General features: G+C 42.8%; 1 protein-coding gene across 1 annotated transcript in view; it reads right to left on the bottom strand.

The window, feature by feature from the left end:
- The window catches only part of SERGEF (secretion regulating guanine nucleotide exchange factor), a 137,410-nt gene that overhangs the window by 40,132 nt on the left and 74,536 nt on the right, over positions 1-22,742 (bottom strand). Inside the window, 1 exon segment of the mRNA XM_084288408.1 lies at positions 14,633-14,669. Coding sequence (XP_084144534.1) covers positions 14,633-14,669 — 37 coding nt within the window.

Genomic DNA, 22,742 nt, shown 5'->3' on the forward strand with positions numbered 1-22,742 from the left:
CAGTACTACCTATGTTCCGTATCCATTTCTTCTGTTACAGTGCCTATAAAACTACCAAAACGTAATTCTCCTTCTGTGAGCTGAACACAGAGGGGTGTGCACACAGACTGCTGGGGAATCCGCTCACTCCATTCATAAAGCAGCAGTAGTTACGTAGCTAAATGCTGCAAGGCAGCTATTTGGGAAGGAGAAGGGCTGTTGTTAGCAGGTGAAGCCCTGTGCATTAGTCACACATTCAGATTTTCTCTAGTACTAATTAGCCATGGAGTGAAACCTTGGTTAACCCAAGGTTAACAACTGCCTCTTGGGGCTGCAAGCCAGGTCTCTTAAACCCCTGGCATGGCTGAAGGATTGGGATTGCCAAATCACTTCTGAGCTACAGCTTCCCAGCACTGCACCAAAGGGAGCGGATAGCTCTGGAAGGGCCAGGATCGCTGAAAGGCTACCCGGCATCCAGGAGCAGGGAAACAGCCCACGTCCAGTTATCTGCATCCAAGCACGAAAGGCTGAAACCATTCATATAAACCCCAGGTATGAACTCGTGGTAACATAAATGCAGTCCATCACCAGGATTACCTGAGACTATATTGCTTTTTGGACGCTGCCACACCCCAGCACAAAGTGGCATTTAGACCAGAGCAGAACACAGACAGTGAGCTAAAAACTCATCACTGAAGGCACTCCTGAGAGGACATCCTGACCACTGCAACACATTTCACCTTTTGAGTTTCCTCACTGTACTTAAAGATTACATTTTAAATAGCAGAAATAGTTCTAGAACAGGTGTGAAATAAGCAGGATCACTCACTGAGATCCACATGCTGTGTATTCAGACCTGAAGGAGAATCACGATTTAAGATGGGAAGTCCTTTTAAGTTCTACCATTTTGGTTTAGTTTGTGTCACTTCTATCTTAGCTTGCTTCATTTGGGTATAACTGCCACAGAAGCAAGAAGCTACACAGGGATGATTTTTAAGAGCTCTACAACCAAGAATTGCATACACTGTTTAAGTCCCCATGACAATATTCCTCACTCTCAGGTTTAAAATGCATGCTGGAAGCCTCAATACATCACTCCGGTTATTTGCCTTGAACCTGGCAAAGATTAACAAAGTATCTGCTGCTTCGCAGAAATAACTTCCACCTCTCTACCCAGAAGAAAGTTCTGTGTTTTCAGCTACCGTATTCAGGCAAAGCTTTTAGGTATTTCAGGCACCGCATGGGTCTGTCTTCCTGATGCCTATTTCAACCTGATGCAAGAAAGACAGAAGGTAGCGCAAATTTGGCAGAATAATTCTCAGAGGAGAAATGCCTTGCTGGTTTATCAGGAAAAGGAAGCACCTTCTGTGCTTTTTACAAATCTACTTCCCCACTCTCCGTTGTTGCTGCAGCTCTGAACTAACCCACCGATGAGTACGGAGGATTTGCGATGCTGGAAGCTGAAGCCTTTCACTTATTTACAGCCCGCTGCTCCTTTTGTGCAATGCAGCTTGCGGTACCCTGCAGAAACATCCACGAGTCTGAATGATTGCAGGCTCCGTGCTCTTCCTGTTAGGCCTGGCAAGACAGCCAGGCATTCCAGTTTGATTACCATGAAGAACAGCAGCACCAATGCAAAGCTAAGACTATCCTTAAGATGACCTTGTTTTTATCAAAACAACGTGACTAAATATTCTATATAAAATGCTGGTCTAAGCCTGGAAGAGAAAATGACCGATGCTCCTGAGCAGCAAGCGATGCTCAGCTCTGAGAAGGAATCCAGGCAATGCTGAATCGAAAACTAAAGCACAAGGGGAGAACGCAAGGAAGGACACCAAGGGGAAGACAGCAAATTCACAAAGGTCAAACCAGGTGAAGCTTTAAAAGGAGTGCCTCATTGCTATTACCCTCACAAAAATATGAGAGAAATTATTCTGCATCATCCCCACCAAAGCTCAGCCATGCCTTACTTCTGTTGGGCCAACACAAAAGGCCATCTTACGCCCTCTGCTCAAGGCAATCAGCTCGTACTGCTGAGGACTCCACAGATTTAGCTCCCTCAGACCCACCACCAGCACCCTCGGCTGCCCAGCCTGAAGGCTCAGCATCTCTAGCAGCCAAACTGCTGTTGATTTCTGCTGCCCTTGCCCCAGAACTATTAAAAACACTGGCATTTTTACACAGGCAGATAGCGGTAGGACAGGGGGAAATGGTTTTAAACTAAAAGAGAAGAGATCTAGATGAGATGTTAAGAGCAAAACCTCGACTCGGAGGGCAGTGAGGCGTTGGAACAGGTTGCCCAGAGAAGCTGTGGAACACCTCCAGGGATGGGGCACCAAGTCCAGGCTGGGGTTTGGGGCAGCCTGATGTAGAGGTGGCAGCTTGTGGGCTGGAACTAGATGGTCTTTGAGGCTTCTGTCCAACTGAAGCCATTCTGTGATTCTACGAGGAACAGTCCGAAAATTGTCTAATCCTTAACACTTACGAGAAGGTTGCCAGTTGCAGACATGCTTCCTAGGGATTAGGATCAAAGTCAGCACATTCATTCCCGCTCAAGACAATTGCCAGGTTTGAGCTCCAGCCCCAGAGACTTAAACGAATGCACAGTCTCTATAATAATTACAACTTCATCGTTCGTAGGCTTTAACCGCTCACAGTGAATCTGCAAGTCAGCACTGGGCAGAAGAGAAAGATCATTACGAAGGGAAACAATCCTTCAAATCGGACTGGGTCTGGCTGGGACGTTAACTTTCCCTGCAGCAGCCTATCCAGTGCTGTGCTCTGCACCTGTAGCTGGCACAGCAGTGCTATCACACCGGCGTTGTGTCTGCTGCTGAGCAGTGCTGGCACAGCACCAGGACTCTCCCTAACCCTCCTAGGGGGTGGGCAAAAAAGGGAGAAAGGAACATCCCCAGGGCAGCTGACCTAAACCAACCGAAGGGATATTCCATACCATGTGGTGTCACACTCAGCAATAAAAGGTGCCTTTACTTGTTTTTGTTTTGTTTTTCCCTATTCCCCTTTCCCTTTTTTCCCTTTAGTTAAATTGTTCAATTAATAATAATCTCTCCTTAATAATTATTTTTCCCTTTCATTAAATTATCCTTGTCTCAATCTGTGTTGTTCTTTCCTTTACTTCTTCCCCTCCTCTTCTGAGGAGGGGGAGTGAGAGTGCAGTTGTGGTGGAGTTCAGCTGCCTACCAAAGTAAAACCACCACACAAATTAAAAAGAAAAAACTTCCTAAAGCACAAGAAAGCTCACAATGCACATAAATACAGACCCTCTGAAGCAGGGTTCTTCAAAATAAGGTACATCAGATTTATCAAAATAGTTACAGAGCATCCATTTCAGTTGGGATACTTCAGCGGTAGATATCCTTGTAAGCTAAAGGGAAAAAAATTGCTGTCATTTGATTTCTGGCATTTAATTTGCTTGCTGGGGAATCCCTTTGCTTAACTGGCCTTTTCCTTGCAAGGAACATGCTGTCGTGGAGCACCAACCACAGTAACCAAAGGCCACTTGGCTTTGCTGAGCGATTTCACCTCTCTCCTTCCTTTCCTCCTCTTCTTCTGCCTTTCTCAAGTGCACGTCCTCCACTGGAGGGACCACATCTTATTGCGTTAGCCTTAACCTTTTGCTAGGCATTGAGAGCACAACCACAGTAAGCTGTGATTATACCAATTTGTTCCGATTTCAGTGAATGGCATCATCCAAAACCTGCTCTTTTTAAAAGTCTTCCCTCATTTTTCGTTGGCACTTTGCTTTGACAGAATGGAGTTTCCTTTCCTTAGAGTGAGAAGGTGGCAGATGGGAGAAGGAGGAGGACCCAAGCAGACAGAGAAGTACTGCACAAGACTCACGCTGAACTTGTCAACAGAACAAGATTTCTTTACTACAGTGCTTCAAAAAAAAATTAAGTGGCTGCTTCTTTATTCAACAAACGTACAAGGGTTATACAGCAGCATTTAGGCTTTTCTATTTTAGGGTATCCACAATTTAGCTAGGAAGAATCTTGCTTTGCAGTCAACTTGATCAACAGCGTACTGTGGAGACTGAAGGAATCTGAGTGACAGCAAAGCCTCGTACCACTCCTGCTGTATAAACAGCTGGCACCACAAGACTTGGGTGTAAATGGCATAAATTTGGATTTGTGCATCCTTTTATTAGTAGGTGAGTGGCCATAGAACTGCAAGGATACCAAGTGCTGACTTCTTTAACATTTTTTTTTCCTCTTTTGGTCCTACAGAAGAGGTTTACATGAACTTAAGATTACAGCTAGCCAGATGCACCCAAAAAACTATCATAAACTGACAGCCCTGCTTCCACCTCCATTCTGGCACGGGGAGGCAGGGAGCCTTGCAGCTGCCCTCATCCTGCCTGCCGGTTTTGCAGGAGATGAAGGGGAGAACCACGCTGCTGGGACTAATGGAAGACTCCAGTTTAGATGAGCACATCTGAAGACTGCCTCTGCTATGAATTCCTTTACTACTCAGCAAAAAATCCCGTAACAGAGGAGACTAAAGTCGTGTTCAGTGAACACAAATGAGACAGTGAGAGGCTGCCCAACAACTCATGGTAGGACACGGCAACTCCTGAGATTTTTTTCCCCCTCCTGTACCAAAGTAACACAAATAGTTACTTTTCTTGCCTAAATGCAAAAACCTATTTCTAGGAAAAGGCCAGAATTACCCATGCACTGGGTCTGCATCATAAAGACGCAGGGAGTGCTGTAAATTTGTCATACCTGCTCAAAGTAAAGCACTTGTTAATGTGACGAATCCCAGCTGGTGAGCTCAGTTACAGAACTCTCCTTGAAGTAAAGGTCATAGATTTGATCTACTGTATTACATCAGCAGGAAACAGTAACAAATAATGACTTACTCTTATCAAAACTAGGGAATAATTTCACAGAAGTTGCAAGTAAGCACTTACTAAATCTATATCACATAAAAAAATACATGTGTTGGCAAAGGTAACAGCAACTGAGGTTCTGTTAATACAACAAATTCAGCAGGCTGCATTACACACCAGTCCTTTCCCCTTGAGCATACATACATCTTTTTACCAACGACACATCACACAGTAAGTGTCCCATGTGTTCATTTGGAAGTACAATGTGTTGGAAGGCTTTAAGAGATACACCTTTCGTCTCCTTCAATTTAAAAAAGAACACCTTGAAATGTTGAGAACTGAAAAAAAAAACCACAGTACAAGAGAAAGCAGGCAGGAGGAAACAGCTCAGGGAAAAAAAAAAAAAAGAAGCTTAAGCCAAAGCAAATGTACCTTTCAAGCCAAGTGAGCTCCCTACTCAGAATTAAAATATTATATGGATTTGTGTTGCTTGTCATCCTGCCCATTCTCTGAGATGTCTCAACTCAGCAAGATAGCAGCTGGTGTCACTGAAAATCAAAGGCATAGAGAAAACAACCTCCAGTTTAATATCTTCTACATCTACAGCAAAGCATCTGCTTACTTGTTCAATCTCTTGGCAACTCAGATTTGTCACCGAGGTCACGACAGGTTAAACATTTTACAAATTAACAGCAAAATGCTTAAAGAAGGGAAAGAAGAGATGATTAATGATGTGTCTTAATAGAAGAATTTCCCCATGTTTTATTAAGTTAGTGTTCGGAGCATTATTCACAAGGAAAAAAAGAACAAGCTCATCAGGTTCAAAATTTGTGTGACAAAAATTCTTTCTTACTGAGAAAAACAAATCTAGCCACGTATGTCCTTCACTCATCAGAAAAGCTTTGTGTCTTGCATTACAGACCATCTCCTTGGCAGTGCTACACCGGACAGAGAACAGCCTGATTCTTTTGTACAAGGTGAATAAGAGGAGTTTTGAGAACAGCTTATGGATTTTTAAGTCACTAGCACTGCAGGTCACGTAATATCAAAACTCTGAGGATCTGCTATATTTTGCAAAGTTCCCCAGAGGAGCCCAGGTCTGGGAAGCCCAAAGGAAGGGCCACAGAGAAAATCAGAGGTCACTCTTGCAGCTGGTGTGTTAGAAATTTCATTATGGTACATCATCATGCAAGCCAGCTGAAGATATTTAAAAAAAAAAAAAAAATCGGTGTACAAAAGAGCAGATAATGTTGCCAGGTGCCCTGGGCGCAACCTTACATGCACAAAGCAGCCTGAGCAAAAAACAAACAGCAAGCATGCTACCCAACTGTAAAAGCAGGGTTGCACGTCTGATTTTGTGTCCTTTACCAGTTAATGTGGCAGTTTCACCTCTTACACCTATTGCTTTAGGCTACTCTTTCCCATCGTAATCACTTCATAACAATCTGGTAATTTGTTCCAATACAAGGCCACACATTCGGGATATAGTAAGATGCTAAATCTGCACAAAGAGGAAAGAGAAGAGAGTGAAGCATATTAACGTGAGTTCTTGGCATCATGCGCAGGCCGTCCTAGAAAACATTTAATTTAGCAAATCAGTGCTACAATAGATATAAGCAATGCTTAAGCCAGAATCAATATATCACATATTATCTTTTCAAGTTAATTATTCCATTAGATTTGTAGAGGGGAGGAATATTTAGGCCAGAACACTTACTAAGCTAAGAAAATTGTCGCTATCTATACTGGAAATCTGTCAAAGAGGACTCAGCATACTATTCTTCAAACCACTATGGTTTGGGGATTTGGAGGTTTTTTGTTTTGTTTTGGTGCTTTTTTTATTGTTTTGTTTTTTTGAGAACACTGACAGGTCATCTGCTACCATCTTTAGCAAGCTTAGATCACATCAAATACATACGTACTACAGACATTTTGCTCCTCAAAGATTGATAGGTGCCAAGAGCTTCCGAAGTAGCAGTAGTCTCTCACTTTGCTCAGCTTCCTGCTAACTACCATTCTGCTTGAAATTGTGCCATAAACAACACACTTGGACCGATTTCCTTTTGATTTACTTGATTAGCATGAATGTATCAACGCTTCTCTCTGCTACACATGAGATGTTAAATGTGTTGTGTTAAATGTCTCTTAAAGCCCCATTCAGTACAGCTTTCCATCCTTCTCACTTTCTTACTGTTCAAATAAACCCAACAATCTAAAAATAAAATAATAAACACATTTCTCAGAAATAATAAAAGTCCTGTTTCAGCCTTGTTGCTCCTCAGAGATTCCTCAAAAAGTGCTAGAAAAAGTGCTGTAGTGAAACGAGTTTCAAAAGTATTTTTAATTTTAATTATTTGGTTACCTCCCTTCCAAAAAGGAGCATTTGAGTGAAACAAGTTCAAAAAGAAAAGTCAAGTAAAGAGTAATTTTTACAAATAGGCCAACTATTCATCTCCACTTTGACTTTTGTCCTAATCATTTTTGAGATACTCACCTCTCTAAAGCCAATCAGTTTTAATAAAAATGCTATATTTTTACCCTGAAAGCTTGCTCCAGGCTTGCAAGCTTGAATAGTGGTTTCTTTGTAAAAAAAAGAAGTGCATTACTAGTAAATAATCATGGCTTGCCAGCTAATGACTGGATTTTCTCCACTACAGTTGCCAGTACCTTCAAGTTCAAAGTCCTAACCCCACCATGCAGGGAAAGAGAAAGGATCTGCCCTTGTCGTGGAAAGCTAGAGGAACAGTTCCCCATGTTTACAAGAGCTTCAAGAAGCCTGCTTTCACACAAACATTTAATCCCGTGGAATTACAGCCATCTTGGCAAACCACGCGAGGGAAACGTGTGTTGTTCCAGAAGCATCCCTGTTGCATATCACCAGCCTTACAGTATCTCATACGTATCCTTCCAGCATCATCTCTCAGACAGACCTAGGTCACACACATTTCCTTGTGCACTGGCAGAATATATGCTTAGTGCTCCGTAAAGGATCTGGCCAGTGAGTACACACAAACTCAGGACACTTGCTCCTGGATAGGCATAAGTCCCACAGCACAGCGAGGATGCTCCTCACTCCACGTTTTTAAACATAAACCTCTCTCTTCTGACAACCCCTGACTTCAGGTACAAAATCCCTACTCAGTAATACCCTTAAAAGTTTAAGTGTTGAAGTTGTTGCCTTAACTGAAGCCTTCATTTGTGGCACTTTCAAGTGCCTTCAGCCACTTTGCTGGCCTTGTGCTTTTACTTCAGTGAGCATCTCTCCTACATGCTCTATGTAACTCCCTGAAGCTAGACATTTGTCCTTCTTTTTATTTCATTTTATAACTAACAAACTCTAAAATCTTCCTTTGGTGAGCAAGGGTGACTATTTTTGTTACTCCTGTTTGCATCCTCGAATATCAAGATAAATATGCCTTAGATGTATTGGATATATTTTTCTTCCACTTTAAAGTGATTGCTCCACTTAAAGCCTGTGAGTAAACAAATATAATAAATTCTAATTTGTTTCCTTAATACTTAGTATCCATCCACTGAACCCTCTGACTGAGGAAGGATCACATGTATCCGTACTGTGGCTCCTACTCTCAAGAGCCTTCTGATACTCCATCGTTCTCTAAAACCACATGGGACCTTTTCTGTTCACCCATACCTGTAAGAAAGATCTCCTCTCCTCTCATTCTGCTCCAGTGAAATTCTTGCCTAGCACTTGCTGGTTGCTTCCAAGCTTCTCATGACAGTCATCTCCTCTATCTGCTACTCACATTTCCAACTTGTTGGTTTGAGCTGTCACCAGAGGTTAACACTGCATTCTTACCTCTTGCCCATCTTTTGCAGGGCTCTTGATGCTGCAGAATTATCCCTGTGGATGTGACATGGTCTCTCACAGAAAACACTGTGACAGGACACAAGAGCTCAGTTCTTGACACACTGTGAGCTAGCACCGTGTGATATGTGAAGGTCAATTAAAAATTTTACAACCACTGTGAGCTTTTACACAGAAAAATACAATGGCTTTTTCTTTTCTGATCTTAAGCAGGAAACCATTCTGTAAACAATATGACAAGCACTGCATTACTACCTGTTTATATGCTAAATGATATAAATTAAGATAGAGACATGCACACCAAGATTGATGATATTTTAAAACTGCCTCTCTGAGGGAAAGGAAAGCGGCTGCAACTATTATTAGTTTTACTGCAGGATTTAAAAAAATAAATCAGGTCCCATTATGCTAGGCAGTGCTAAAATACACCAAGAGGCGGTTTTATTCCAGAGATTCCACAATGAAAATTGACAAGCCAGACAGAGAGAAGAGGAAGGTGAACAAAGCATTCTGCAGAGTCAAATTGTCCCAGATCAAGCAGCAATCCAGCGACAAAGCCTGGAACAGAGAGCAGCTCTAAAACCTGGGCTTCGGTCAGTGGAAGATGCAGCCCAGGCAGATCTCCTCCTAAACTCTTGTGTTTCTTTCCAGAGGGTCAGGATGTACACATTTTTATCTTATGGATCTAATTAGCTTTTTGGAGCAAAACATCCTCCCTTACCTATGGTCAGCAGCTGTATCCCCTGACTTTAGACAATTCAGTTGATACAAGACTTTAAGCCCCATCAGAGGCCTCTTCCAAGCGCTCAAGTTAGTACCTCCACATCTCTCTCCTCATCACCTACGTCCACAAATCCATGAAATAGCTGGCAGCTTGGCTCTCCATTAACCCTTGGAAAAGAAGATCAGACAGCTCAAAGGATCAGATTTTATGAGTGTAACTTGCTGAAAGTAACAAGAAATCAGGTATTTCAAATTCATTTTCAGTTTCTATCCTACCAGAAAATAATAAATTAAATAATTAAAAGCCACATTAACGGCTAAATGAAATACCAAATTTGTTCTCTCTGCCAGGGACCAAATTTTGTAGGCCGACATATAACCCCCATGAAAACGACAGCAGCGATGGTTAACTCAAAGTCCTGCCAGGTGCCCTTTAATAAGCAGAGAATGCGATTAGTGCTGCAATGCAAAGAGACAGCATGCTGCAACATGACTCCATGCTGCTCTGCCAGGAAACCTTCACAATAGAGACCCTGGCTGCACTGGGATTTTTCATGCATAATAAATAAAGTAATAGAGGAGCAGACTCAGGCTCCTTGCTGAACACCAGTGCCCTCCACTGCATACACCGGAGATTCCGCCGAACGCTGCAGTAATATGAAAAGCAAGAGAGAATTTATGATTTTCTCTTTCTGACAGCCTGCTGAGTCCCCCTGGGACCCAATGTCAGACACATGACTACATCTGCTGCTTCAGAGGGCTGCTGTGAACATCTAAATAATACTGTCAGCATAGCAGAGAGATCTGTCCATCAGCCCGCACTGTCTCCTCTCCCAATTGGTGCTCACTCTGCCATAGAAATATGCCTTTCACAGGCTGTCACGGCACTCCCTCCACTGATGCTCTTCACAATAATTTCGTTGGAATCACGGAACGTAACTGGAAGAACACGACCCTGTTCATACGGGCAAAGGGGCTCCAGCGGAAGAAGCTTTTGGCCTCCCTATCACAAAGTATGGAACCAAAGTGTCCGGGATGCCATCAACACCACGACCACTTTAGGATGTGCATCACCAACTCCCTGCATTAGGGTTCATCATTTCCATCACATTTGTTTTGCTCCCCATAACTGCTGTGTTCTTCCAGCATAACAGTGTAAGTAGCAAATTTTAACAGATGATGCAGTAACTTTTTGTAGTGTCCCTACAAAGATCTCAGGGAATTTGAAGCACTACCTGCCTTTTCAACATTTTTTCCTGATTTCCTTGCAAAGGCTGTTCTTCTATTAAATTCCATATTACTGTTTACTCCACAATGGGATAACCTGCAGTTTCGGAGGGACGCAAAATGCCCACGTCACTGTATGTACAGCAGCGCTTGCACATGAGCCACAGATAAGACAGACTCACAGATCACACACATCCTCTAAAATACAGCAGTTTGTCTTGGAGATGAATCTGATCCTCCCCTGAAGGGGGCTGTTACGCAGCAGAAAGTTGAGAAGCGTTTGGAGTTCTCCAAGCAAGAACACAACATAACTCTGAGCAGAAAACAGAATTTACCACGCTGTGAAAAAGCAGGGAAAAGCACCTGTGCACCATTTCAGGTGGCCACATTTCCAAACACTTTTCCTTCCCAAACCTCACTAGAAAAAGCTTACCAGAAAGGTCCATGGTTTTTTCTTCTACTTCCACAAAAATAGGTAAAACGCCCAAGTTACCCACTACGTTAGCAGGAAAATCACTGATTACACTTGGTATCAGGCACTGCACTACTGGAGGCACGCACAGACCCTGTAAGAAATAGCTGTTTACAAACATACCAGCAAGGGGACCCAATTCCAAATTACCTTTTGACAGCTTTTTTTTTTTTTTTTTTTTTTAGAAAAAAAAAAAAGTGGGCTTCAACTAAAGCTAATAAACTTGTAAGTTTTATTTTTAAAACAAGCATTACTCCCTACACATCCTCCAGTACCTTTCTTTTCAAAGCCTTTTATGTTATACAGGTGAGAAAATAACTGAAACAAAGACCAAGAAGCAGTATTATAATTCACAAGGTTTGGGGGAGCTAGACCATAGGAGCAACATCCTTGTAATTAGTTCATTTTTTACTGTACTTCAAGGAGGATTGAATAAAGTTCGTGCTTAATTTTTATTAAAATAAGACATCTGTATTTGAGGGGGCTCTTGGAGAAATCCTGTCCTGTGCCCTGTGGTTGCATATATTTTCTACCAGCTCTATGTTTGTACAGCTACCACTGCTTGATTAGTTAACTTGTGGCATTGCATGAGCCACACGCATCATGTTAAGTGTTCTTTAAGAGTAGTTGTTCTCTTCAATTAAAAAAAAACAACTAATCTAAACATAGTGGGGGTCAGGTAGGATGGTAAGAGTCTTCTCCACAAATACAATTTTTAACCACATACATTTCAGGGTAAAAATCAAAGCTCCTTACTTTGTCATTGTTGAAAACACTTCCAAACCTGAAAAAGCTTAACTTTGTTGCTGTGATTTTGTTTCATTGAGTATTTCAATCAATTAAAAGATTCTGTCTTAATACCTTGAAGTGCAGTGCTGCACAGCGCGGCTGTCACACTCAGGTTGAAAAGCCAGCTTTTGCTGTGCTAAGTACAAGCACAGTTTTCAGTGTCAGATGATGGTTTCCTGACATGAGATGTTATCCAACATTAATTAAATAGCTCTTCTTTTTTTTTTTCTACCAAAAATATGGTGGCTCTCATGATGATTAATCCTTGACAGAGGTGAGAAGTCTGAGATTTTGTTATATTAGGTGGGGATCTTCCTTTCCAAGCACAGGGTCACGTGAAAACGAAAAAAAAATTGCAAAACTTACAAATGTTACAATCAGTATCACAAGAGGATCCCAAACTAAAACAACAATGTAAGTGTTTTCAGGGAAAGTGAGAATTGAGTACATGAAGCAACGTAAATGTCTTAAGTCCTACTTTTAATTCATTAAGTTTAGCAATATCGCAGACATATTTGGAGACTTTGCAACCTTTTCCCTTTCTAAAACATTAACCTCATGATCAAATGAGAACTGACTTTCTTCCAGTTTACCCATGAAAAAGGATTTGGTGCCATCACAATGACAACAGTCAAATTTTGCACCTTCAGCAGAAAAAAGGCAAGAAAAGAAAATCAAACAACCAAGTGGATGCAGACTATATAAAGTAACAAAAAAAATCAACTGCCAGCTAGTCCTACAAATCAGTTCATATCATCAGCAAGATGATTGGAAGACAGCTTCAGCATTTGTGAAATGAATCGTAAACCTAGCTGCTCTGTCTTAAAAATGTTTCTATTTAAAAGCTGAGGCACAGACATTTGTATATGCAACCAGAAACAGCAACTTGAATATCCTAATCTTAAAGGCTTGCTTTTCAGCTCACCTTTTACATTGAACTCAACTTATTTCAATCTAAAAGTCACTCAAGCATTTACCAATTAAGAAACTGATTATATAGTTGTCCTAAATAAACGCTGCTTGAATGATAAGTCACTGGGAAATTGTACAATCAGCTAGGCATATTTACTGAAAGCTCTGTGATGTCTTTATGGAGTACAACAGCTGACAGCTTTGAACTAAAAGTGACAAGCACTGGAGAAATACTACCATAAACTGTTCTAAGAAGTTAACCTTTTAAAAGCACATACAAAAATTCAATTCGGGAATAAACTGTATCATAGTTCTTTAGTTCAAAAAATGTATCTATTAGTAACATCACAACTCTGTTGTACTTAACAATGACTAACTTCTACGACTGCCAATTTTCCCACTGATTTCAATGAGAGTGGCACAGCTCTAACAGGCATATGATGCTCTTTGCGTGTTCGGAGTTTCTAGTTTACTCTAACTTCTAGCATTTCTCTCCCCTACGCTTTTTTTTTTTCTAGAGATTTCTGCCTAAAAGGCAGAAAGCTTCAAAGGACGTTAGGAGAGAGAAGGTTGTTCATGCTCCGTGCTTAGCTTTCATGCAGATTGGAGGAATGTGCTAGCGGTACACTTTTACTTCATCAGTTCGGCAAGAAACACAATGTCATTCCTCAGATTGCTCTTCAGGTGACATTCAGAAGCACCAGCCTGACAATTAACAGACGCATGTGACACTGAACAAGTAGGGAGAAAGTAAAGGAAAAATCTTTTCTTAAAGCCAGTTATATGAATTAAGTTGAACTTTAATGAGTTCATTATAGGGTTTAATTTTAGAAACAATTAGAAAATCATATACCATGTATACAGAAAACCATCTCTGTGGCCACTTAATTGGAGCTGATAAGACACCATCCTAAAATAAATATCTTAACATTAGGACATGAAATGTAAGTTGCCTACCAAATAGCTGGTTTCTGCAGACCTGTCACACTGCACTCACGAAAAACAAGAACATTCTTCATTTAACATCTCAGTGCATCAGTCATGGTAATCAGCAATGTCTACGTGGACAGACTGCTGGACGGAAGTTGAGAGGATGCTGGTTTCACTCCCAGCTCTGATTAGGAGCTTTGTCTCTGTCTCTGTCACCCTGTTAGCTGGGATAATTATGCTGACCTTTACAAAACACCTGAAAACTCTACAGTTAAAAACTTTCTTAACATGTAGATATAGATAATAACAATCACGTAACAAGCTTCAGTTATCAACTCATCACATGGAAGCAAGAATCTGATTCTTACTTCAATTAGTAAACAAAATTCAGTTCTTCCAGCAACATCAGCTTCCTAAAGCTTCCATCTTTATTACAGCAGCAGCGTTATACTAAGATGTACTGAAGAAGCTAACTATCGTTTTGAAGATTTTCCAAACTTAATCACAACAACGTTGTTTTGAAGATGTTTCCACTGTTTGTGGAAAAATTTCCCTGTTAAACATCGATACTTTGACCAGCTTCAAGCTCAGACGTTTTCCCAAATCTGCAGCTTGAATTGTTGCAATGGCTCTGTTCTAAAAACAGGCTGCTGCAGTTTGCAAATACATTTTGCTGTGATACCCATCAACCTTTATCTCTTTCCTTATAATGTGGCTGGTCAACAGGGGCAATATTTTCATCATCACCAGTTAGGTCACAGATTTCTCCTCATTTCTCCACAACTATACGTTGCTTTCTCCCTTTCCCCACACAATGCCCATAATCACTTGATATGTTTTGATGTGCACGTTCTTCTTTCATCTTGTGCTACTTACAAAGGAGAAAAAGAGACGGGAGTTGATACAAAATTAAGCTACTTACCAACTACTGCCAGATTATGCTCTGAGCCACATGCAATCTGAAAAAGAATTATGAATGGATCAGAAAAAATTTCCTTACCAGTACCAAGACAGCCGCAATTAGGACAGGAAATTAAAAATTAACCTGAAACAAACAGCCACAATTTGTAGGATGTAAAAATCAAGGCTGAAGTACTCTTAAAGGAAATTCTATTAAAAGGCTCCCTTGAGGGCTAAAGGGCTTAGGGACAGGGCAGTATGTTTGCTTTGCTAATAAACAGGCATTTCACTTTCAAGACCCAGTCGCTACTGACATGTCAAACCTGGAGAGCAAAGCTGGCCACAATACTGCAAAAACATCACACCCTTGACAACATCCACTGGAATTAACCAAACTATTCACAGGCACAGAGGAAACACAGATGAAGCCTTGGCAATGAGAGGCACGCAGAGCCAACTGGGAAAGAAAAAGGCAACGAGCACCTCCATTTCTGTCAGCTGCAATGTTTTTCCACAAGATCCCTGTAGAACTGCACGAAGTCTACAGGCTCACTGGCGTAAACCTGAAGCGATCCCATCCCTACAGCCACCTATCTGGGATGGAGAAATAGATAGAATTGAACTCTCCTACTAGTAGCAAGTTGTTTTAATTGGTAAATGCTACAAAGAAGCCAATGCGAACGTTTTATCCCAATCTCATTAGTGATGGAAATCTGTTATGAATGTCTTTTCAAAGCAAACTCAGCATTCAATGCATTTTTCTTTCTTCTTTGCAGCTGCTGTGAACGTGTCAGATGTTTAAGCTGCTTTAGCATACATCCCGCAGTATCACTCACTGAGCTCTCTCTCAAATGCATCACAAATGATGGTAACACAAACACCCAGAGCAGCCACTGCCCTGCTGCAAGGGCTTGTCTCTCCCATTGAGTGCTTTTGCGATGCCACTACTGACACGAATGTCTGACATAACAGGGACATCACCTTAGACAAGGTTACTCTGCTGCACACCCTCGAGCTTCAAAAAAAAACAACAAAAGGCAATCCTCTGAAAAGCCTCTACCCAGTTCTTTGTCTTGCATCAAGCTGCCAATGACAAACACTACTGAGCTGGAAAAAATTAATTACCACGTCCTATTTCTTGAAAGTAGATTTGCAGTTCTAAAATATGAAATAGAAATACATACCAAGTTATAGAATACAAACTGGAAGTACTTGCCATCTAAATAAGATATGGTTTTGCACATGCATTTGGCACATGCATAACTGTACTGCCACAGAAACCACTGTGATCACCTCAATGTCTGCGTGACAGAAAAGCAGAGGTGAACCAACCAGTCCTTATGCTCAGCTCCTCATGCTTGGACGTTGGCTGGAAAAGAGTGAGCAAAGAGCGATGCACAGACCTGAGTGATCGTGCTGCCCAGAAGCACTGCGGTCACTACTACACACCACGTCCCTGCCCCACACCTGGGACATGGAAACATTTGGCCAGTGCCATTTTCACATTGCAATGGCAAGGAAGATAAAGTCTCTCTTTAGGTTCTGAGGTGCTTAGCCAGGAAATCAAATAATTGGGAAGAGGGAGCAAGGAAATGCAGTGCTGGTCACAGCACGCTTTCAGACAAATCGAGGCAAAGCAGCAGGAAAGCAACGTTTCTGCAAGAGCACTAGCAGGGCAGCATCAAGCCTTCTGTCCCACAGCACTACGGGCAGGAAAGCTTTGAGCCCTGACTGTTCGAGCACAGAAATCATCGCCAGCTTCCACAGCCCCAGCATGCAGCAGCAGGGCTGGTTGCAGGGCCTGGTCTCTGGCGAACGCTCCCCACCGATGCCTCTGCAGTGGGAAGGCCGATGCCATGGCAACAAGATCCTCACGTGGAAACGCACGTGAGGGCTTTCTAGCAACCAGCAAGTTCTGCACCTTCGCCGAGAGCTGAGAGCCGGAGGTACTGAAGCTGCTGCCAGTGAAGAAAAGAGTTAACTCCACCCGAGATGGGAGTAACCCTACCTCGGCTGCTCCCCTCGGAAACACGCCGAATGCAGGCACCGATCCAAAAGCATCGGTGCAAAAGAGCTGCTCGGGCTGGTTCAAACTTACTGCCAGGATGCCCTTCAGAAATGCTGAAGAAAAAAGAGCTGGTGACCCCAAGCAGCCTCGCACGATGCCACCCGGCAGCCAGCTCGCGGGGCTGTGTGGAGCCAGCCAAAGAGCACACCCCGAGCAAAACGGCGAGCTGCTGAAGGCACTGCCCTGGATTCAGCTTCGGTGGCCCAGAGCAGGGGATGCCATGGAGAGGCTTTAAACATAACAGGCTTGAAAATGTGACAGCCCCTTTTCCCTCACGACCACCCACACCAGTCAGCCAGGAGCACGGTTTGCTGGTACAAGTGCAGAGCAGCTGGGGAACAGCGTTGGCACGCAGATGTTTTATGCTGGTATTAGATGTAATAAGCTCTGCAGTCGGAACAGGTCACTGGGAGAAGCCTGGTATTTACTGCAGCAGCCATAATTTTCTGGCTACTTCTCTTCTGTCCCCACCCCCAGTGTGCTGCAGAGAAATTAAATTCCAATAGACATCTGCGTGCTCCCAGCAGACAGATAAATACGTTCAAGGATACTTACAAACACACCACAGCGCTTTCTAACTGGGCAATATTTCCATGTTCTGTTTTAATTGAAAAAACCACTGATCTTACAGCTAAATCAGAGGGAGTGCTAGCAAGCAAAGCATTCCACGAGCTGAAGGAACGCGACCCCCTACGCAGCAACAATTCATACTAAAATTTCTCCTCTGTTTGGAGGAAAATTTGAGAAAAGCAGTGTGAGGAGAGAGTGATCTCCACATAAACGATCTCAAAGCGCTTTATAAATGCCTGTGAGGCAGGCAAAGAATGCTTAGGGACCGTTTCACTCAGAACTCATTTACCTCGTTATCCGTGCCCTTTCAACCATACAGAAATTGTTTGTTTCTTCCTTTAAATCGTGCGTGTTAGCGAGCCGCTTTCTGCTCAGCCATGGCTGCAGATCCGTCCAATCCATCCACCCAGATTAACAAACGTGGTGAGGAGCAACCAAGAGCCCAGAGTTTCATGAATAGTGATCCTTAAGCTGCATGGATGGCGAGCAAAGACCTTAGCACAGCGACCACAACCACTGGGCACGACACCAGCACCTTCCTGCAGTTCAGGGGAGCCGTCGGGGTCACCACACAGCACCTCCTGCTCATAGACAGGACACACAGACCTTTCTCCAACACAGCCAGCCTGGCTCCCGTTGCTCCCTCCCAGGCCTACGAGGCAAGGCAGCATTGCTCTCTCCTCGGGGAAGAAGCAGACAGGATAAAACTCCCGCAGCCATTTGGACATACAATCTCCCACTGATTTCAGAAGGTAATTAAGAAACAGAATACCCTTTGTTAGCCGTCCCTGAGGAACTTCTGAGCACTACAACAAAACAAGCCAGACGAAGCATATTAAATTCAAGTTTCAGGCTGGTACCTTGACCGTGAGGCTTTTGTGGCTGTCTCTCTGCACTCCCAGGGCTCAGGCTGAGCACCCACTGCGCAACCCCTTGGGTGTGAGCTGCAGGCAGAGCCAGCCTGGAGCTGCAGCCGAGGGGAAGGAACAGGATGGAGGCTGCAAGGACGAGGGGAGCCGGACTCCCAAGGGACACTGAAGAACGAAAATCCACAAGCCTTAATTCACATCAAGGCACTCAGCTAAAACCATCTCAACTCCCCTTACTTTTGGTTCAGTGCCAGGTTAATTACCTACAGGGCAATTATTTCCCCAAACATTCAAGGGCATGAAGGCCTCCATCACTTCTCAGAGAAGAGCACAACAAACAAAACTGGTTTCTAAGACAAAAAGAAGAATCAGTATTTAAGGAGCCACATCCTAGCCATTCCCAACCTTTAGCTGTGCAAAAGCAGAGCTGGCTTGAGACAGGGGCAACGGAAAGAACCCATTAAAAGGATATGCACAGAAGTGCTTTTATCCAGGAGTCTATACAGGCCTTCAGCCACAGCATCCCACATCTTTCAATGAATCCCACTGTAAAGCAATCATCAGGGCCCGAAGGCAGCAAATTTTATTCCTCCTGGGATGAAAAGTCCTAAGGGACGGAGCCGAGGTGACTGAGAGCCTGCAGCTCGAGGCTTACATAACAGAGAGGGATCCTTCTCTCCGGCGCTGCTCTCCCATGCCCTTGATGAATAGATGGGAACAATGATTTGTACTCTTTGACACACTGCCCGGCAACATTTGCATGCAGAATTCTACTGATGGGAAAAAAAATAAAATCAAATGAGGCTAATTAGCAAAGCTGTCCTGCTCCCAATGATCCTTCACCAGGAACTCCGTGTTCCTCTTCTGGATCATTTGACTCCTGATGGATAAGAAAGCAGCTTGCTAACCTAGCCACACTCCTTGGCGAGCACAAGACCGAGTGCAGTTGGATACAGCACGTCAGTGGCAAACCAGCACTTCCTCACCTAGAGCAGCACAGCTGAACATGTCTGGTTCAGACACATTCATTTGCCATCCATCTCATCTTAGGGTGAATTTTTTGTTGTGTAGTTGTTGTTTTTTTTTCTTGTGTGTTCGTTTGTTTATATATACACATATAAACACATATATATACACATATATATACACAGCTTCTGGAGCTGTGGTCTATGTCCCCCCCAGCTGAAATTAAATCACCAGCCTGCCTTACTTGTGCTCAAGACACAAAATGCCAAGTGCAGCGTTTCTGTTGCTTCTTGCCTTTACATCCCCCATGCTTTAAATGACACACGTGTACGTGTCCCTGCACTCAGCCTCTCTATGAGCATACCATACATGAGAAACACCGCCTCGCTAAGCACTACAACTTCCAGGAACAGGTTCTTGTGGGTAACACAGCGCAGCTGCACTTCTTCGATTTGGTTGGTGCAATTCAAGTCTCAAGTGCTTGCAGGAGATGGAAACTTGTAATTCCAAAGCAAAGAAAAAAAAACAACAAAAACAACAAAACACAAAACTGTTTCTTAGTTTTAGGTAGGAAGCCCCCCACACTACTATAATTACAGAGAGCATATACAGAGGATGAAAATAAAAGGTGGAAAGGAAAACTTTAGTTGTTAAAACACTCAGCATTTCCACTGAACCTTCACTTCATGCCATCCCCCATGTGTCCCCACAGTCTACTTGTGAGGCAAGCATGCTTATACTGAGTAACTTCAATATGTATTGCTTGTATCAAGCTGAGGAGCGATGGATTGAGATGTCAAGTAAGGTCCATATCCACTAACAAGAAAACCTCCACATCAGATGACACTAGGGTAATAGAAAACTTGCTAGGATCTCAGTAAAAACACCCAGTGGGATTAGGTTTGAGCAGAATGACAAAAATGTAGCCAAGAAAAGTGTGATAAAAATCTTTACAAGTCAACAAGGTCAGCTGGCTCTTCTCCAACACCTTTAGATTTTCTAATTAGTTCTGATATCCTTCTTCAGGCTCCTCAGGGCTCACAAAGCATTTGCATCTTTCATTCCAGGAAAACCAGGCTCCTTCACCTCCCTGCCTCTCAGCCTCACTAAGCTTCCAAAAGTCCTTCAAAGTTTCCCTTTTACTGCAATCAAGACCTGAGCCACAAACTAATTTTTGCCTATCACCCCATCCTTTTTAAAATGGAAACAGTCACGGTCACTCAATGACTTTGTTTCCTGTGACAGGATTCCACTCAGTTCTTCATTATTTTGAGAAAATTCAAAACCTTTCAGATTGAGAAAGAAACTGCCACGCACATCAGCCCTGGCTGTTTATGTGTACATATTCCCAGAGCTCTGCACAACGCAACACCCCCAAAGCCCAATTCCTCACTGACATTACAGACATCTCTATCCACATCCAAGCAGGAACTAGGGGAACACAGTCTTCAGCAGATGCAGTCTCACCCAAGGAAACTGCACCATTTTTTATCAAATGGATTTTGATTTACATTGTGTCATCCACACAATTGCTTCCCAGCTCCTTATATTCTCAGTGTCCCTCTCCTCATTTAAATAAGGCACAAAGAATAATTCCTTACAATCTGTCCAAAGCTTGGAGACTGCAACTAGTTTACTCCTTATTGAAGCTATAAACACCACTTCACAGAAGAACCCAAAGAAGCCCAGAACACAGAAACAAGACATTTCCAAACCACTTCATGCATTGTCCTGACCATACCATCACTAAACGTATCCTTACCACCAGATCGTTCTGATGTTTTCAGGTCAAGAATTGTAGCTCGCAGCATGCCCAAACCAACTCAGCACCTGTCTTTTCTTCCAATGCTATAACATGCAACCAGCAAAAATGTTCTTTGTAACATGTAAATGTCATCATTGCCTATCCAAGTGTGCTAATTTCTTGTACTGTGACCTTAATGAAATGAATGATTCTATTAAACAATGATTGCAGGCAAACACTCTGTCAAGGTACAAATCCTTACCCAACTTTCTACATGCTTCATATACAAGTCACAACTGCAAGCATTATTTGGCAACAAAGCATCAAATTCCACTTCCACAAAGGACCCTGGAAATAGCTGTTTCTGTATAACTGCAGTTAGAAGTTTTTTGAAAGGACCTCAGCTCCACATCTCCCAGTCCCTCACTTGTAATACGTTCGGAGTATTTTCTGGCATATTTCCACAAAGCTGGTTAAGAATCATAGAGCCATCAAAAGCACCTGCCATGGGAGCTCTGCTCTCCCCTACCCACAGCATCAGCGCAAGCAGGCTCGCTGCCATTCTGCATAACAGCGCAGAGACCTTGGCGCACACAGCTTGCAAGGTTACACAGTGGTGCAAAGCCCTGCATTTTTGTACCACTGAAAGGAAAACCAGCACTTTTTCTGAAGTTCATCCCCTCAAACAACTGACTTTGGGTATTCAGAACAGGCAGACACGGTCCCTAGAGGGCCCAGTGCTGATGGGGGCTCTGGCTGGCACCGTACGTCCTCAAGGCAGAGGCTGTCACTTGCCCAGCCCTGCAGCTCTGAGAGCTGTAGCCCCACCAATACAAGGTCTGACTTTTTCTATCACCTTCCTTTTTCTGGTATGTGGCTTTCTGGAACCTCCCTGCTTCTTTTATATGCTTTTCAGCTCCAATACCCTTCATTTAAAATTGCATCCTCAACACCAGACAGCATTAACAAGAGAATATTATTAACACAAAGGAACTCATTTTAAAGGGCAGAAGCTTTTTTGCTTCTTCCAACAATAAATCCAAGTTTATTATGGCACTGTCAACATCTTGGTTCTTCAGCACCCAGCATTAGGATGTGAGAGGAATTGCTAAATGATCAAGGAAGCTCTCAAGCACAGCCGAACTGACCTCTCGTCTCACCGCTAGTGCTGCTGACCTCAGTGAGCATTGCTGCTTGCACAAACTGGATGTGCACAAATACACTCACTGAGACGATTAAAAAACTATTTTATCTCCAAGATAGCTAAGGGTCTTTGAAAGAAACGAGCAGGTGACTGGAAGTACAGAACCACCACTGTGTAAAATCATTTGAAGTGTGTATCATCGGACCCCGTGCTTTTGGGAAACACATTATTTAAGATAACCATCAGCTGATCAGTGCAAAGCTTTGCCTCATTTCCTGCACAATCCTCACTGCCTACCACCCCCATGTGCACATACACAACTACAAGTGTTACCCTCAACTTAATTTGTAGTCAAAAAAAATTACTAGCACATCAAGAACTCAACCTTAAATATAACAAAATTAACACGGAGGAAAAAAATAAATAAAAAATAAAATGATTTTTTTTTTTCATACCAACTAAACTCAACCCGGAGAAAAATTTCTTGGTTCATTTATTTTCCAGCAGAGCTACAGGCATGCAGCTTCCGTAAGGCTTAGCCTTGTATAAACACATCAAGCCATGAATTTTGCTGACTGTCCACTCCTTTACCCCTCCACGTAAATGGTGTTTATGCCTTTAGGGTGTCATGTAACTCATCTGCTCTTGGCTGTCGCATTCTCTGGTTTTGCAGCACTTAGTAACAGTACAGCTCCCTGAAGCAAACTTACTGGAAATAAATATAAACTTGCTAAGACTGCAACTCAAAGATTAATAGAAAAGCTCTTCCAG

The sequence above is a fragment of the Netta rufina genome (assembly GCF_964035555.1).
Source record: "Netta rufina genome assembly, chromosome: 5".
In the NCBI taxonomy this organism is placed as follows: domain Eukaryota; kingdom Metazoa; phylum Chordata; class Aves; order Anseriformes; family Anatidae; genus Netta; species Netta rufina.